Consider the following 16,835-nt stretch of genomic DNA (forward strand, 5'->3'; position numbering starts at 1 on the left):
CTGGGCCTGCACAGAACCATCCGCTGGTACTTCTGCGAGCGACAAGAGCTCGGCACGAACTCAGAGGCGGTATTTGCGCTGTGTAGCGATCAGCGCGGCGTCCTTTGGCCGGAGAGCTCTGCAGAGCGAGCACGCTCCGGACCCCTCACGTCCGCCAGAGCCGTGCCCGAGCGGCCGCAGCCCGAGCGCTGCGCCTGCGCCCTGCGGCCGGGCCCGCCTGCGCTGGGGCCGGCCGGGGAGAGCGGCCCGGGGCCCGCGGGGCCGCGGGGGCTGCGGGAATCAGCGGGAACAGCGGGCACGGGCCGCCCCCGGAGCCCCGGGATGCGGCTTCGCTGCTGCGGCAGCCCCCCCGCCCGCGGGCTCGGCAGGGCCGGGGCAGCGGCGGCCTGAGGCCGCGGATGGGCGGAGCGGGAGGAGCCGGAGCCGCCGCGATGGCTCAGGAGAAGATGGAGCTGGACCTGGAGCTGCCGCCGGGGAGCGCCGCGGCCCCGGGCGACGGCGGCGGCCTGAGGCGGTCGAACAGCGCCCCGCTCATCCACGGGCTCAGGTGAGGGGCCCGGGGGTGCTCCCGGCCCGGCCCGGCCGTGCGGGGGCTCCGGGGATGCTCCGGGGGGGGGATGCACTTTTCCACTCCGGGGAAAAGTGGGCTCCTGAGCGCTGTCCCAGGCTGGGAGGGATTTAGGGAACATACCAACGTATGGAGGGGTGTGAGGAAGCCCGGGAAGACGGGCTTTGGTTTTACCGAAACGCTTTGTTTTCACCACGGTCTGCTGCGCGTTGCAGAGAAACACCGTCCGCAACGTCAGAGTTGTGGCTGTTCTTGTACATCGATTAACAATCGCGATGATTTCTGTAATGGATCAAGTCAGAACAAAATAAATCACTGTTCTGTGTATGGTTACAACAGTAAATGCTTTCGGAGCAATCAGGCAAATTTGGTCAGGAAGGTCATTTCACGGGACCTTGACGTAAGTTTTACATTTAGTGTAAAACAGTGTGTCAGGTGGCCAGGAATTTTCCTGGGTGGTACTAATTTCTGTAGTATGCATTACGGGGAGAAATACAGTGTGCTGTGTAGACAGTTGTGCTTGGATGTTGCCACCAGCCTGTGGCAGGTCTGTTTTCAGGAGCGTTGGGTGTTTGCCAGGTCTGGCTCTCTTCAGCCGACAGGACAGAAAGTGGCAGTGGCAGGCAAGGGCAGGTGAAAGCTTTCAGACAGGTAGGGGTTTGTTTGGGTAAGTTTATAAGCCAGAGGGCTGTTTGTTGTCTCCTCTGGGCTGTTGAGAAGTTGGGAGATGCCCCATCTGCTACATGGTGTGGCTTCCATCCAGCTGTAAGGTGGTCCGTGTGCTGCTGCTGTTAGTGGTGTGTCTGCATTCTGGGAGAGCATATTGACAATAAATTTCATAAACTGTAGTATATTAAGTGATAAGTACTTCCCAGTAGATTGATTTTTTTTTCCTTTCTGTTTCTGTAAGGAACTGGATATGAAGAGACTAACAAATCTCACATACCTCTTTTACCAAAATGGTTAACAGTGCCTGACAGTTCAGACAAAATACTACTTCTTGCCTATTCTATCGTGATTTAATGTTAAGTGAGTGTAATTTTGATTCTTTTACATAATCACAATGAAACTACTCCCATTTTATGTTTTGATGCAGTATGGAAGGGTTGTGTATGGCAGCTCTCCCCTGGGAGGTTTCTGAGCAGGTAAAATAATTGTGTAACTGAGACAAGATGTTTTTATAATCTCAACCTTTTGTAAATTGAAAATTGTGAGACCCTTGACTCTTAAAAAAAGCCCTGAACAAATTATTTAGTTGTGGTGGTTTTGCAAAACCACACCATTAGTTCAGGGTTTGGGCAGTTAGAAGGGTAAGCCTGAGCTCTTGCCTTGACACTGTGCATACACTATGGGTTAGGTGTACATACAAATAAAGCTGAAATGCCATTGAACTAATCTGAGGTGGTTGCAGTGGTTTGCCTGTTAGTTTGGAATTTTCCACCAGAATACTGTTTTTGTAAGATTGCAGCTCTTGGCAAGAAACTTCAGTTTTTCCCAGAATGGCTTTGTTGGGTAAACTGAAACAAAAGCTCTTGCTCTTACACAGCTTGCTTTTTCTCCTCTGCCTCCTGTTTTGACTTCTTTATTTTTTAGTAAGGAACTTGAAAAATGAGTTGCCATAGATCCAGAGAACAGTTATAAGTGGAATATTTTAGATCACAAAAGCTACATTTCACATTACTTTTTACTCTTGTTTTTGTGCCAAATAAAATTGATTTTTAATGGGAACTGTAGTTTTCTGTGAAAAGTGAATCTGAGATCTGACCAGTTCTGGTGTTTTTGCAAGGGAGGTTAAAGATAGGATTATTTGTAGGTCTTTTTTCTCTTCCTCTCTGCTACTTAGCAGTGACTATTGGACTCAGGCTGTGGTAATGTGGGACAGGATTGTTCCAACCTGTTTTCTTGACTCAGACCCTGGATTTCAGGATGTGCTGTTTGTCTTGTGTTTGCATGCCAACCAGTACACTTACACTGAAAAGAATTGTGGCTGGTGGCCTCAGCCAAAACTCATCTCTAAACATCATGTCATGGATCCCTTCAATTTCTCCTCTTCCACCTCTGTCAAATGGCAGCTGTTTGATCTCTTGTGGGTGTGAGCTGAGTGAAACTTCTTGGAAAATTCTAAATGATGTCTGGTCCTATGTACTTGACAATTTGGAGAAGGAGAGTCTATGCATTTTTCTTGGCAGAAAGTACAGTGCGTATGCCAATTGCTCTTGGCTTTTATTTCACAGTATAAGTTTTATTTGTTTTTTATTTACAGCTACATAAAAACTGTCTAAAACTTATGTGTCTAATTGGTGTGTTTTAAACTAGAGAATTCTGACAGCAGTGTGTAGGGTGTGGGTTATCAATCCTTACAGTAAGGTAGTGCTGTTGGTCAGCTTAGTTTTAAAGAAATTGTATTTGTGGGGGGCTTTTGTTCATCCCAAATTAGCAGCTGAAACAAAAAGATGAATTCTTGTAATTTGAATCTTATTACAGTCTTACATTTAGGTTTGTTCACCTTTGCAATTCCTCATTGATTTTTGGGCATGGGGATTGTAGGGTTGTGGCTCAACATTTTTTTTTCTAGCGACCATAAAATTTAGTTTATTTCTGCAGTCACATTCATTAAGTGCTGATCATTGGCTGTTGATAACATTGTTGATGACATGACCAGTAAAACTCGCTTTAGGAATCAATAGAACTAAAATTGCCTTGAGAAAGAAGTTCATTTTGTGTCAGATAAATAATCCTATACCATTTCAATGGATACACTACTGTGGGGCCTTAAAAACTGGGTTTACTGTAAGTTAAATTAAACTTTTGCTGGAAAAATGTTCAGAAGATATTAAATGTTTGTAGTGATAAGATTTATCAAGATGCTGTATTTTTAAATTCTGTTTTAGCTGTGGGATCGAAGCTTGTTTCAGTTACTGCTTAGAAGCCATTTATACATTTGTTCTGTTGAATGACATTTAAAGCAATATACAAGCAACAGCCATTCCAAACATAATAAATCCCCACAGTCTAAACAATTCTTCAATTATTCTGAAGACACAAAATGATTAATTGAAGTCATTAATTGAAGTAGCTGGGAATTGGAGGATGAACGAGTTGATTTGCACTCTCTGCCAACAAGCTAAAAGAGTTCTTACCTACCTGTCTCTGGAGTGCTTTGTCTCGACAGGAGAGCTGTCACAGCATTTGGAGCTGAGCTGATCTGAAGAGGTGCTTTTTGCTAGGAAGGAAATGGCTTTTGCATTTGACGAGTGTTTCTTTCCGCAGCGATAACTCCCAGGTGTTCCAGGCCAGCGTCCTGCGCACCCGCAGGAACAGCACCACGGTCATGAATCGGCACAGCCTGGTAAGGAAACTCCTACACCAACCCCACAGGTGCCAGGCAGAAGTGTGCAAACAGGAATAAACAGCATTAGATTGCAGTCTGTGAAACTATCACCACATTGCTTTCAGAAAGAAGGCTCGAGACTGTGACATTAACATGCTGTAGCTATAATGAAATGTTACTTATAGATCATTTGGCTTGGAGAATGCCTGTATTTCACTGTGATCATAACTTTGCTTGTAAAATAGATGTTCCAAGGTAGAGTAAGAAAGGTCGTTTGCTAAGAAAACTAATTATACAACTGTACTGTTAACAGTAATCAATGTCTTAAGTGATTTATGATGCTTAAGAAAAAAAGTGCAGACAAATACTTCAGCAAGGTTGCATCTGTAACAAAACCAGAATAGTTTTATAAAGAAAAGATTGGTGGAAAAGCCTTTCTCCTGCTGGGATGAAAAAACTGAAAGAAAGTGTTATGGTCAAGATTTCTTAATCAAGTCTCTTTCTTCATATTTTTAGGGCAGCAGCTTAGTGTAAATCTGTTTGGGCTTGTGGTCAGGCAAGAGGAGAAAAAAAAGAAAGGTGAAAGCTCAGTTTATTGTGTTTATTCCTGAAGATCCTCAGTTGTTGGGCTAAAAAGATGCTAATTCAGGATGCCTTGCCCAGAACTTGCTGGGAAGCCAGAGCCAATTCACTGATGGGCTGCTCTTCTGCCTGCCCCTCCTAAATGTTGCAGTCTCCTGGACTTAACCAGTGTTTCCATCTTCATGGGATGATGTTCCTAACCCTTCCCCTCACACTAATGTTATTAAAAAGTGTCCTTCTTCTTCACTCTCAGCTGACTAGGTGCTGACAAAATACATGAAATTTTTCTTACACTGAAAATCAAGTTCTCCACTGACTGCTAGATCAGTGGCTTGTCTGCTTTGAAATGCTCCTTTGAGTTATGATCTGGGTTATGGTTCTGTTGAATATGGCAGGGAGGATGGAATTGGAAAGGATCTTAGAGATTCTCATCCTTCTGTGGTCTTAAGCCAGAATCATCCACAGATAAGTGATTTTGTGATAGAATTAAACTTGCAGCATCAAGGACCCTAAGCAACCTTCCCTGGTATTTTTCCTATAGCAAAGAAGTACATTTAGTTTTATGATGTTAGAGACATTCTAAGGAGCTAGATCACATCTACTTTTGTAAATTAAATTTTACATAAGAAGGTGATAAAGTGTATTTCAAAACCTACTTCTTTGTATTCAAGAAAACTAATCCAAGTTTTACTGCAGTGTAGACTGTAAGAGGGTTAAAAGATTCAATAAGCACCTGAAACTTCTTTATTACAAATATTGCAAGTACAGCTTAAATTTTATGTTTTGTTAAACTTTGTGGAAAAAAAGTTGATTAGTGTTTGTCTAATCTGTGTGGTGTTTAGCAACAGGAGTTGCTAAAATCTCTGGTAACTGGAGGTCATACCCATCAACTCCATCTTCAGTGCTGTCCCAGTTGCTCAGCTGAATTCCACAATCTGTTTGCAGTAGCTTCTCCAAGTCTCAGGCTTCAGCTGGTTTATAATGATGACTGCAAGGGCAGTGCTGCCATTTGGGCTGGGGCTTGATCTGCAGTTTTCTGACACTACATGCAATTGCCAAGGAAGGGTTAACCAGGCTCTGCAGTATCTGCAGTTTATTTTCTTCCAGGAGATACCAGTGAGTAAATGTTTTGGTGTTTTTTTGATTTGTTTTGCATGGCTGGGGTTTTTGTTTTGTTGCTTAAGCAGAGCGGTTGAGTCTGTGGTTAGATGTTTAGGTGCTATTTCAGCAGAAGCAGTTAAAGAAGTTAAATTTTTTCTAATTTTTTTTTTTTTTTTTTGTTAAGCTGGGTAGTTTCCCTGCAGGGTTCAGGTGGCTGTGCTGCAGGAGGCAGAGGGCACTGCAGGGCAGGGCAGAGGCACTGGGGCAGTCCCTGCTCACCTGGGCAGTGGCTCCTGCCAGCCTGGCACTGCTGAAACTTTACCTGCACTGGAGCACAGTATCTGACACATTGGAGTAGGGGGGAAGGTCATAGTATAATGGTTTGTAATGTTTTTATTAAGCTTTTTGCTCTCCTAAAACAATAGGGATTTGAGTAGCATAATTTTAATATATGGGTTCAGTTTAGCAAGTATCCTTTGAAAGTGACAGAGGTTTATTTTCACCTCTGAAGAATTAAATCAAAGGATGCAAACAGAGCAAAAGTGAGTCTTACACACTGACAAAGCAAGGATGATGACTTGTTGGAAACAAGATGTAGGATCCTCAGAGCTGTGTTAGTGCATCAGACCCTGCAGAGGAACACTTAATTGTCTTTTTATATTTTTTGTTTTATACTGCAAGCCACTGATTTTTTACATATTCTATTAATGTCAAACCTTAAAGTATGTGGATCACAGTCATAAAATTAGAATATAATGAGTGGAACAAATGCATTTCTACTGTGGAATGACAGAGTGAATAGGCAGGAATGCACTATTGTCCAAATCCTTTTCTATGTGTGAGAATCAAGGTCAACTCAAGGTCTGCATTGGCTGGTGCAGCTTGGAGGAATTTTTATTAGATGCACAGGATTTTTGGGAACCCAGTGTAATAGTAAAGCTGACCTAAACTGGACCTTAAAAGTAGCAAATCAAGATATTATAGCTGTTAGACTTGAGTATTATATATTCCAATGACTAGAATCTGGCACAAATATTAGTCATCCTCTGTGTGAGCCTGATAGGCTGAATTCTTTTGTGAGAAGCAGGGTGTGATGTCTTCATGTTTGTTTTTTTAGAAGGAGGGTTCTGGATGTATGAAGCAGTAATAGTCTGTGTTAACTCACCCTGTCAGGCAGCAAAATCCTTGTATTCTCCGTGGCACTGGTTAGAAGATGGTGCAGTAAGAGTTAACTGAATGTTTGTTAGTTCTCCAGCTTCAGCATGATGAAGAGCTCTAGTAATGTTTTGTAAAGCAGATGAAGCCTTATAATGAATGAAGTATAAAAGCACCTATAATAATGCAAGTCTTACTTGCTGAAGACATCCATTTTGAAAAGACACCTTATTTTTTTGGAAGGATTGTCATCTTACAGAGAAGTTAAACCTCTATTCAAGGCTTTGGTTTAGAATTTTTGTTCCTTGAATGGCTATGACATAAATAAACTGAGGGTTGACAATGTGAGGGATAGAAAATTTATGAAAGAAAATGATATTTTGAGAAATAATCACTTTAAATTACTTGGTTTTGGGTGTGCAGTTTTAGATCATAGCATTCCAGTGAGATCTTGATGCAAAACTGTCAACATTAACAGAAGACCATTTTTAGTGACGTCTTCTCAGATTTCACCCAAATTGGTGAAGCTCTTGAGAAACCATAAAGAAAGTGTTTAACTCTTTGTTAGCCTTCTAATGGCTGATTTTTTTCACCTGTCAAAGTACTCATTTATAAACAGACAACAATCCAGGAACCTTTTTGTACAATTCGTTGTTTTGGCTTTGTATTTTAATGGATCTATTGTGGAGCTTTCTGGACCACTTAAATGAAAATAAATATTCTGAGTCACATAAAGGAAAATATATATGCCAACATATATACCAGGGGTGACAGTGTGCTAGTGAAAAGCAGCTCCATTCTGTGGGGAAAGCTGTCAGTTCTAGTTGCCTGGAAATGGAATGGAAGCCAGGCTGATACCAATTAGCATCTGTGAGCTTACAAAGCAGTATAATGTGGAGATACATATTAACATGCAAGAATGCATGTTAACATGCAAGAATGCAACATTCTTGCAAGTAAGTAATGTAGGTTATATATATATACAGTGAGAATGTTATAAGTTATATGGATCTTTTTTTTATTAGGTTCTTTTTAGTTTGGGGCAGCACTAGTTTACTATCATTTCTGTGGCACCTTTCCCTCCTTTCTGCTGTACTTTCAATTGAATGTGACTTTGTTTTGCAGTTTGTGCCATCATCTCCTATCCGTATTCCTAGCAGCCGTCTTCATCAAATCAAACAAGTAAGCACAGATTCTTCTAAAGGAGTTTTTTATAGGTGGCTGGGTTTTTTTTGTAGTTGATGTTTAATGTCCTTCAACTAGCTGTAGATTTTATTTTCAAACTGCCTGTCCAGTTCCACGTTTCATGAAGCAAAATGCAAATTACTGCAAGGAGAACATTTGAGCAGAGAGAGGATTCTTAAAATGGACATTTTAGAAAGGAAACCTTTAATGTAAACCCTTAGGGTAAAGTTTCACCAAGTTTTTGGCAGCAGTGCCAGCATAAATATTCGGGGCCAATAACAAAGTGTTCCTTAACTTGTGTTGGCACAAGACTCTTGTGCAGCCAGAAAATGAGCAGGATAAGGAAGCACTCTGGCTGAAAAATAGTCTGTACTCTTCTGGCTGGGCTATTTTTCATCTGTATAATTTTCTTATCCAGATCCCTGTACTTGTGCTGTCACAGCAGGAACGGAGGGGGAAGGGCAGCAGAGCAAACACTCGGGAAGGGGGGTGGTGTGGGGAATATCAGAGCAGGCTCAAATAGCTCTGCTCCCAGCCAGCACACTGCAGGCTGAAGGCTCCAGCTTTAAAATCAACAAGCTCCAACTCTTGTGTCTCCTTCATTTTATATCTCCACTTTTTGATAGTAGAATGGCTATAAAATTGGCTTGAAGATGCTTAAATTTTTTTTAATTTTTTTTTTTTTTAGCTGGCTAGTTTTCAATGGATAGGCTTGATTTTTACAGGGTCAAAAGTTAAGAAAACAATTTAATGCTTCAGGCAGCATTTTTAGGGCATGGTGTCTGAGTGGTGGAAGGCATTTCTGCTTCCTACCTCACTTATTTAAGGTAGTTGCACAGTAATCCTGAAGAAAATAACTGCTTGCTTTCATTATGTAAATAATTTACTGGCTTGAGTCAACTCTGAAGCACTCAGGTCTGTTGTACAGTTCTTTTTATCAATATAAAAACGCTTAGGATTAATATGCAAATATCATAGAATCATAAATTAGTTTGGGTTGAAAGAGACCTTTAAAGGTCATCTGGTCCAACCCCCCCTGCAGTGAGCAGGGAGATGTAATGAGAAATATGCTGAGAGCAAAGAATTGAACTGTTGTGACCCTACTCTATTACCTGAAGTAAAATTTGATAATTCAATCTTCTGGAAAATGCTTCTGCATTCATGTTTGTGTCATCCATTTATTAAAGCAAACAGTGTAATTTCCTAATTTGTGTTTGAGCATTAGAATCACTAGTTGGAATTAATTCCATGTCCTGTATACTCACTGAGAACCTGTGTGGTTCACTTCTGATCTCTTTCAAATCTGAGCAAATTATCACACAGGTGAAAAAGTTAGACACTTCCTACTTATTATGAGGATTGTGAAGATGTTTACTTGAACTTCTACTCTTGAATTAGGGAACCTACTCATTCACTGAACAAACTGGGTAGCATTCAGTTAATTTTAAGGAATGGTGTCTGCCTAAGAGGAGATTGAGTGATGTTTGTACTTGTTTAGTTTAATTTTATATATTTGATTCATTTTAATAGTATTTTATGGAGTTTTTTTTAGAAAAATGCCTCACTGACTCCTGAATTCATTGTGTGCAATGCAGTGTATTGCAAATGAGATGCTGACATGTGTCTAGTTAGTCACTAATCCATAGAGTAAGGTAAGAATCCAGCCATGTTTTTGAGGTTTATCTGTACTAGTATCCCCTTTGTAAAATGAAATTACTCAAGACTGCATAAAAATGCTCTGGCATGTGCAGAATTTCTGGTTCATACTATCATTACTCAGTTTTGTAGGTACTTCTTGGTTAGTAATGAAAATAAAGCTGCTTGGGGAACAACCAGCTCACATAAGCACTTCTTACACGATGGTCTCTCCTGCTACATCTCTTTCTCATCCTCTCCTCCTCACTCCTTTCCATGGATGAGAACTTGAGGTTATTGTTGCTTAATCGAGTTGAATTAAATTTTCCATGTGCCAAAGTGAAGTGAAACCACAGCTTTTCTGATGTGCTGGAACAAAGTGGGTTTTTTTGTTGGTCAGGTTTTTTTTGTTTTGTTTTGTTTTGTTTTTTTTTGACCTTATTTCTTCATGTGCTAATGTTTTAGGAAGAAGGAATGAATTTGCTGAACAGGGAAACTGTTCGTGAAAGGTGAGCACTAAGGCAAAGCAGAACAGTCACTGCAGCCATCTGTGGGCCTGGGACAATACATTTCTTTTCTTCTTTATAGAGAAGTGCAAGTAGCAATGCAGATGAGCCACTCATGGGAGGAGAGCTTGAGCCTGGTAATGCATTCATGCTTTAATTTGTGTTTCTATCATCAGTATCAGGACACTAGAGACTCTCTCATGTCAACATTTCCTTTGATAGTTTGACCTACAGTTAAGTTGTTAGTATAGTACTGCTTTTGATCAGCAATTTATCACACTAACAAGGCTTAGAATTATCAACTGTTCAAGGTACATGTGGGTTCCTTGGGCTGCTGTGTCAAAAGGAAATTGCATGGATGTCTGCCTATTCAAATTTTCTTTCATGTTCTGATACTCTCCATGTAATGTTTAATGCTTTTTTGTTTTTGTTAAGCATAAACTCATAAATGGCTGCCTAATAATTGTTGATATGATGGAGGATAATTTTGGGATTTCACACCAATTAGTCCTTTTCTTGTTAAGGTACATGCTTGTAAGATTAATTATGTGTACTGTTTACAGAGTGACAATGATTTTGAAAAATCACTATCACCAAAGCAAGTAGACTTTGTTCCAGTTTCTCCAGCTCCTTCACCTACACGAGGAATAGGGAAGGTGAGCAAAATGGGGTAATAATGGTTTTATCTGAAGTAGAGCTAAATAAATTCAACCAAATTAGTAGCAAAAGATGAAGCCACCTGCTCCTTTCTACCTCAGCTGCATACAAGAAACTAGAGAGTAAATAAAACCCCCTAAAACCCCAGACCAGAAAATACCAGCTGTTCATGTTGTGGATGTGAATTTCTGTGGAGTGTTCAGCTGTTATGCTGTGGTTAATAAAAAACAAGTAAGTCTGTTTCACCAGAGTACAGTGAAATAAATCTACATGAAAATGGAATCGGTCCAATTTTAATTTTTTTTTCTTAGTAGCAAAAAGTGATGTCTCAGTATAGCAAATGACTGGTTGCTGAATTTGATAGTGGGTTGTTTATTTCTCTGCAGTTAAGCATCAATTGTTACCACATGGGAGTGATGCAGCATTTATAGTAACACAAACTCTTTTCCTCTCAGCAATGTTTCTCACCATCTTTGCAAAGTCTGGTGAGCAGCAGTGGGTTGCCTCCAAGTCCCAGCCCAAGTCCCACAAGGAGATTTTCAAGGTAAGTCACTAGATCATATCAATGATAGAAAATTAACGTAACTTGTTCATAGTAGGCACTTGAAATACCAGAATTTGTTGCATCCATAATTGATTTGTGAGCACAAACATAATTTCATATATGCATGTAGACTTTAGATTTTATAGTGTTGTAAAACATTTGTCAAAATCCTCATGTCATAGCATTGGGAAATGGGCTGCGTTGTGGCATCTGTCTTCCCAGTGTAGTCTCTATATTGCTGTCATTCACATCTTTAGTAATTGAATTCTGAGGGAAAGAAAACACAAACAGATTTAGGGTTTGTTACTCCTTTGAGTGATGTGGGCATACAATTAAATTTTACTAGGCCCTCACAGTTCAGCCTGTCAACTGAGATGTAGTCAGTGCCTGGATGAGAGCTTTTAGACTGTTCCACTTGTGAAATAACGTAATTAAACATTTCCTGCTCAGTTCTGTGCTTCCTGGCCTATCTTCAGAGGGGAAAAAAAAAAGGACTTGTTTTGGATTTAATGCCTATTTTCGTAGTGGTGTCCACCTAGTTGTTTGTTTTCTGAATATCTTTTGATTCTTTTTTCAACCTTTCTCTTTTAATGGTGATCTCAGTGCAGCATTTGTCTTCTTTTAGCAGGAGAAGCCAAAGCCCAATTAACTGCATTCGACCAAGTGTTCTTGGATCAATCAAAAGAAAAGGTACAGTATTTAGGTTTGGCAAATACAATAGGCCAACTTTTTAGTTATATAATAATTCATATAGCTTTCTTCATAATTCTGTCTAGTTGGCTGATATTTCAAAAAGTAACTAGAAATAGAAGTTTTTACACATAATGAAACAGATAAATCATTAAATTAGATTTTACTATTCCATAAAGCTTTTAATTCCATAAAGCTAATAATTGTTTTGTTCTAATTCCTCCCCATTGCTGTGGTCATACAGATGTGATAAAAAATCTGATGTAACCTGCCTAACAAAACAATAAATACAACTATTGGTATATTTAACTTAAACAGAAAAGTTTGAAAGTCCTGGTTAACTGAAGCACACAGGTACTGTACACTTAAATTAACTCTTCAAAACCCAAAGCTGATGCACAGGCCTGGTAGCCACCTTACAGCTTTATTAGGAAATGTTTCTCTCTCTTTCTGCATTTTTCTTCAAGTTTAACTTCTGGAAATTTTATTGCACCTCTTTTCGTATCTTCAAGCTTCACCTTTGTTACAGAACATTTCTGGCTCTGAGACAACTTTTAAAACACTTTCATCTGAGTTCTGTCATAGCCTTTTAAAGCATATATCTATCCTCTCCTCATCCAGATTGCTTGGAAATCAAAGTCAATAGAAAAGTTTTGTGATAATTCTGGAGTTTGTTCCTTTTCCTTATTTTTAGCTTCTCTGCTATGGTGGAGCTGGTCAGTGAACTGATAGTTGGATAAAATGAAACAAAAGGATTATTCTTCACTACTGAAGAATAAATATCTGATATCTAAGACTTAGTTAATTATTCACTAAACTGTACTGAAGCTTGGACAAAATGGCTCCAGAAAATAGACAGTCTTTAAAATTTCAGCATTTAAATTCTGTGTTCTACATATGAAATATTGTAAGTTTGAGCCTCTATTCTGTTTGCTCTGTAGAAGTACAGTGAAAGTAGATTTTAGTTTAAATGAGTCGTAATTTTTACCACTTGGAATCTCTTCCCAAAGGTGTGACAGAGATGGAAGATCACCCAAAAAGATTATTCCAAGGATCCACCAACATGCTGACCCCCGAGGCTGCACATCAGGCGGACCTTGGGGCATGGTAAATCTGTCCTCTTTATTGTACCTTCAGCAGAAGCATTACAAATCTTTTTTTTTTTTTTTTTTTTTTCTAGCAGTGATAATGCTCGAAGTTTTTTGTGCTTGTTTTTGTCTTGTTTTAATAGAGATACCTCATAATGTTACAGCACTGAAATTATCACAGTAAACAGGCAGCAATGTTCCCTACAATTCTGCACTTTCTAGGCCTGGTTGATAACATGGGATGTTGAGCATGTTTAGGAAAAGACACCTCATGGATGATAGCTTTTGGAGTCTGATTCAAATTGCAATTAAATGTGAATGCTGATGCTTTTTGGGTGAATTGAGTTTTTCTTCTTTTCCCTTGTTCTTAGTCACAGAGGAGCATGAGTCTGTCTGACCCCTCCCTGGAGGGTCAGAGGAGCTGGGAGGAGATAAAAAGTACTTTGTTAAAAATCGTAGTGATTGGTAATAGCAAGGGATTTTGATCTGGTGTTTTAGACAAAAGGTTAATCATACGTAGGGTATGCCCACACAACTGTCAAGGGTTGTTCACAGTATTTCTGTCTTTTTGCCTCTCAGATGATGTACAAGTCATTTAGAAGCTTTGAGTAGCAATAGCAAAATAGATGTTTTAAAGGCACTTTAAAAACATGTCTTTTTTGCACACCCTGTTCACAGTGGGGATAGCAGTGTGGGTTCAATTGCTGCCTCTTGGTGTAGGAGATAGTAATTCTAAAAAAAAATCACTTTGCTGCTATCACTGATGACAGATCAGCTGTAGTTACGTATTTGTGTCCTGTGAAATATGTAGTACAATGGAGGATGGACAATTTATCATTGGCTTTCTTGGCAAAAAGGCCTCTGGCTGTTGTGCTGGCCCAGGGCTTTGAGGATGGAGTAAACCTGGAGTGGATTGTTTGGTCTGGAATTTCTGATCTGTGCCCCATTTTTGGGTGAGCAAAGGAGAAAATGGGCAGTGTCCTGTGTGAGTCTGGAAGTGACTGTGTGTGTAGCTGCAGGGGTATTTCAGATCACAGGGCTTGCTGCTCCTTCAGAGCTGCACGTGTGTGTTTAGAATGGCGTTGTGATGATTTGGGCTGGTTTTGGGCACTTACCTGAGCCAGTGCCTCATTTCTCAGCCCTGGTTTCACTCTGTTTTCAGTCTGTCCTCACACGCCCTGGATGACAACAGGAGCAGTGCAGGCTCCTCCTGTGACTCCCCAGCTGAAGTTAGCACCAGCACAGACTCTCCAGTGTCTCTTTCTGACTCCAGATCCCCGTTTTTGCCAGTGGATCTCATGGCCAAGTTACCGATGAACTGAGGAGCAGGAATCTGCTGATGGACACCGGGAAACCGGCGGATATCGCCCTGACTTTCTGTTGTGTGTATCCATTCTGTTCCTCATAGGAACTTCCAGCAATGTCATTACTTCTAGAAAACTTCCAGAATAGTTCCTTGAGGAGGAATTCACCTTTCTAGTGATTTGTATGACATTTACTACAATACAGAAGCATTTGGGCTGCAGACACGTTGGGTGCTCACGTCAGTCAGGCTGCTGGTTTGCAGTTGCACACTTGGCATGCAGTTGCAGCTTGGCATGAGTTACAAACACTGTACATGTGTCCTGCTTGTGGAACACTTGCCTTGCCAGCAGCCTGTGTCCTCCCTGCCTGTGGAGGAGCAGATAACTCACATTTATCCTCAGCCTAAAACCAATGAAGCAGCTGACTAATTGTTTCTCTTCCCAGAGTGTTAGATATTTATATTTTTTTTTCTTCTTCATATGAAAGGAAGAATATTGCAGGGAGGAAATTGATTGCTATTAATATTATTGTGTTCTATTATGATTGGCTCTTAATCAAGTCTGTGTTCCAGTGGATGTCAGAAAATAACAAATTGGTGGATTGTCAAATTTATATGTTGGATTTCATTCATGATCATGAGTGCTGTTGTGACTAAATCTAAATTAGGTGTGGAACATTCTTCTGGGGTTTTGTATCTGCCATTTGTTTCTTTTTCTTCCCCATTTAGATGATGTATAGGAGTGGTAGATGCTCTGTTAAAGGTCTTTTTAATAGGGAAAAATAGTGACAATATTTGGAACAATGCATTAAATCCTGAGATTTTAGTATTTAGTACTTCAGAAATGCATTATTTTAAGTCAGTATTTGTCCTCATATATGACAGATACGGTGAGGAATCTTGAATGCCTTTTTACAGCCTGAGGCCATCAAACATATTTAATCTGTATTCAATTTCCTGATGTTGCTTCCTAAAACAATGACATCAAGTCATTTTTGCTGTTGAAAACTTCAGATGCTGATTGGAAGCCTGGAATCTGGTAATCTGAGATGCTTGAAAAGTCAGTGTGTTGAGATATCCTGATCTCAACTCTGAAATCCCCAACCAGGAGGAAGAATTTGCAGACCCCCCCTATGGACAGCTGTCTGGGATTTTGCAGTGACACCCTCACTGGGGTTGTGCAGCTGAACTCCCCCAGCTGAGTCCCTCTTTGTACATGTCTGTGCATCTGTGCTACGTGGTTTCAAACCTCTCCAGAGAGGTTAAGAATGAAGCAAAATGTTTTATTTTTAAACGCTAAATCTTTGTAGTGTGTCATAAAGTGAGAAAAGTATGGAAACTTCCTTAAGTAGGAGAAAAACCTACCCTGAACTCTGCTGTGAAAGATTCACATGGATGAAGCTTTGACTGACAGCAGCCATGAGAATGAGAAAGGGATGACTTGGAGTGCAAAGACCTGGCGACCTGAGGGCCAGTGACCCATTTCTGTGTGTCCTTATTGTAGAGAGAAAATAGAATGTATTTAATAGTCTGACTCTGTTCTAGTTAACATACCACATGGTTTACTTCTGGTATCATTCCTCTTAAATTATTGTAATAATCACCCTGCTGGTTGCAGTCCCTCCCCGAGTCCAGCTGCCCTTTGTCCCCGAGCAGAGGCACACGGGAGTGCTGGGCTCTGTTTGCTCTCTCTGCTGAGGCAAAGTTTGGCTTTGCAGTTTCAGGTTTGTGCCAAAGAGTTGCTGTGCCACCACTCTTCTGTGGTGACAGCAAGACTCTTTTTTTTTTTTTTTTTTATCTTGCTTATTTCTTAAGAAGGAACCTCCTGGTGTCTCTTCCACTCTTTGTTAGAAGACACATCAGTATAGGGGGGTTTAATAGCTGAGTGTGGGTCAACTTGTCTCTTTTCTGTTGAATATTTATGCTATTTTTCAAATAAGTGCCAATAAATGGAAAAAATAAATGTGTTTTGCTGTTTCTGCATTTTTTAGATACCCATATTCTTGTTTCCTTCAGGGATTAAATGCTTTCTTTTAAAATCAGAATATCTACTGTAATTTACTTCCACCCAGTCCAGTTAACATGCAAGCAGGTATTAAAATCTGCAGCAGACTTACCTTGTTTTCCTTGTGCAATGCTGTCTTGCAGGTCTGTGACAACTCTAGGAATAAAGAAGAATAAATCCAAACATTTTTGAATACAAGTTACATGTGTCCCTAGTTTATACCTAGAGGAAGTTGTAGTGAAATAAAGAAGACAGAAGCTTCTGCTGGCTGCTGGGAAGTACTGAAGGTCTTAACTCTTGGGAAAAAGTGGGGAGTCTTTGTGATTTGCTTTAATAGGGCAGTTAATCATAGAATTATGGAATGGGTTGGGTTGGAAGGGACCTTAAAAACCATCTCATTCTACCCCTGCCATGGCAGGGACACCTTCCACCAGACCAGGTGGCTCCAAGCCCCGTCCAACCTGGCCTTGAACAGTTCCAGAGAT

General features: G+C 40.4%; 1 protein-coding gene across 2 annotated transcripts; it reads left to right on the top strand.

Moving 5' to 3' along the window:
* The first annotated feature begins 223 nt into the window (after window positions 1-223).
* Window positions 224-16,308, top strand: LOC128814512 (P2R1A-PPP2R2A-interacting phosphatase regulator 1). Of its 2 annotated transcripts, none has more exons than XM_053990398.1 (10): window positions 224-547; window positions 3,839-3,917; window positions 7,863-7,919; window positions 10,023-10,066; window positions 10,146-10,200; window positions 10,627-10,719; window positions 11,176-11,264; window positions 11,890-11,954; window positions 12,965-13,061; window positions 14,205-16,308. In XM_053990398.1, the coding sequence occupies exons 1-10, from the start codon at window positions 399-401 to the stop codon at window positions 14,362-14,364; spliced, it is 888 nt and encodes a 295-aa protein (XP_053846373.1). In that variant the 5' UTR covers window positions 224-398; the 3' UTR covers window positions 14,365-16,308. The 2 variants fall into 2 exon arrangements, with proteins under 2 accessions (XP_053846373.1, XP_053846374.1); XM_053990399.1 differs by having other exon boundaries at window positions 11,893-11,954.
* The last annotated feature ends 527 nt before the right edge of the window (window positions 16,309-16,835 follow it).

This window comes from Vidua macroura, chromosome 14 (assembly GCF_024509145.1).
Source record: "Vidua macroura isolate BioBank_ID:100142 chromosome 14, ASM2450914v1, whole genome shotgun sequence".
NCBI lineage: Eukaryota > Metazoa > Chordata > Aves > Passeriformes > Viduidae > Vidua > Vidua macroura.

Bases quoted from the DNA above. Each gene is read 5' to 3' on its own strand.
- LOC128814512 (XM_053990398.1), top strand. From the start codon at position 399: ATGGGCGGAGCGGGAGGAGCCGGAGCCGCCGCGATGGCTCAGGAGAAG. The intron at 7,920-10,022 runs GTAAGCACAGAT...CTAATGTTTTAG, and splicing joins GTCTTCATCAAATCAAACAA to GAAGAAGGAATGAATTTGCT. The intron at 10,201-10,626 runs GTAATGCATTCA...TACTGTTTACAG, and splicing joins GGGAGGAGAGCTTGAGCCTG to AGTGACAATGATTTTGAAAA.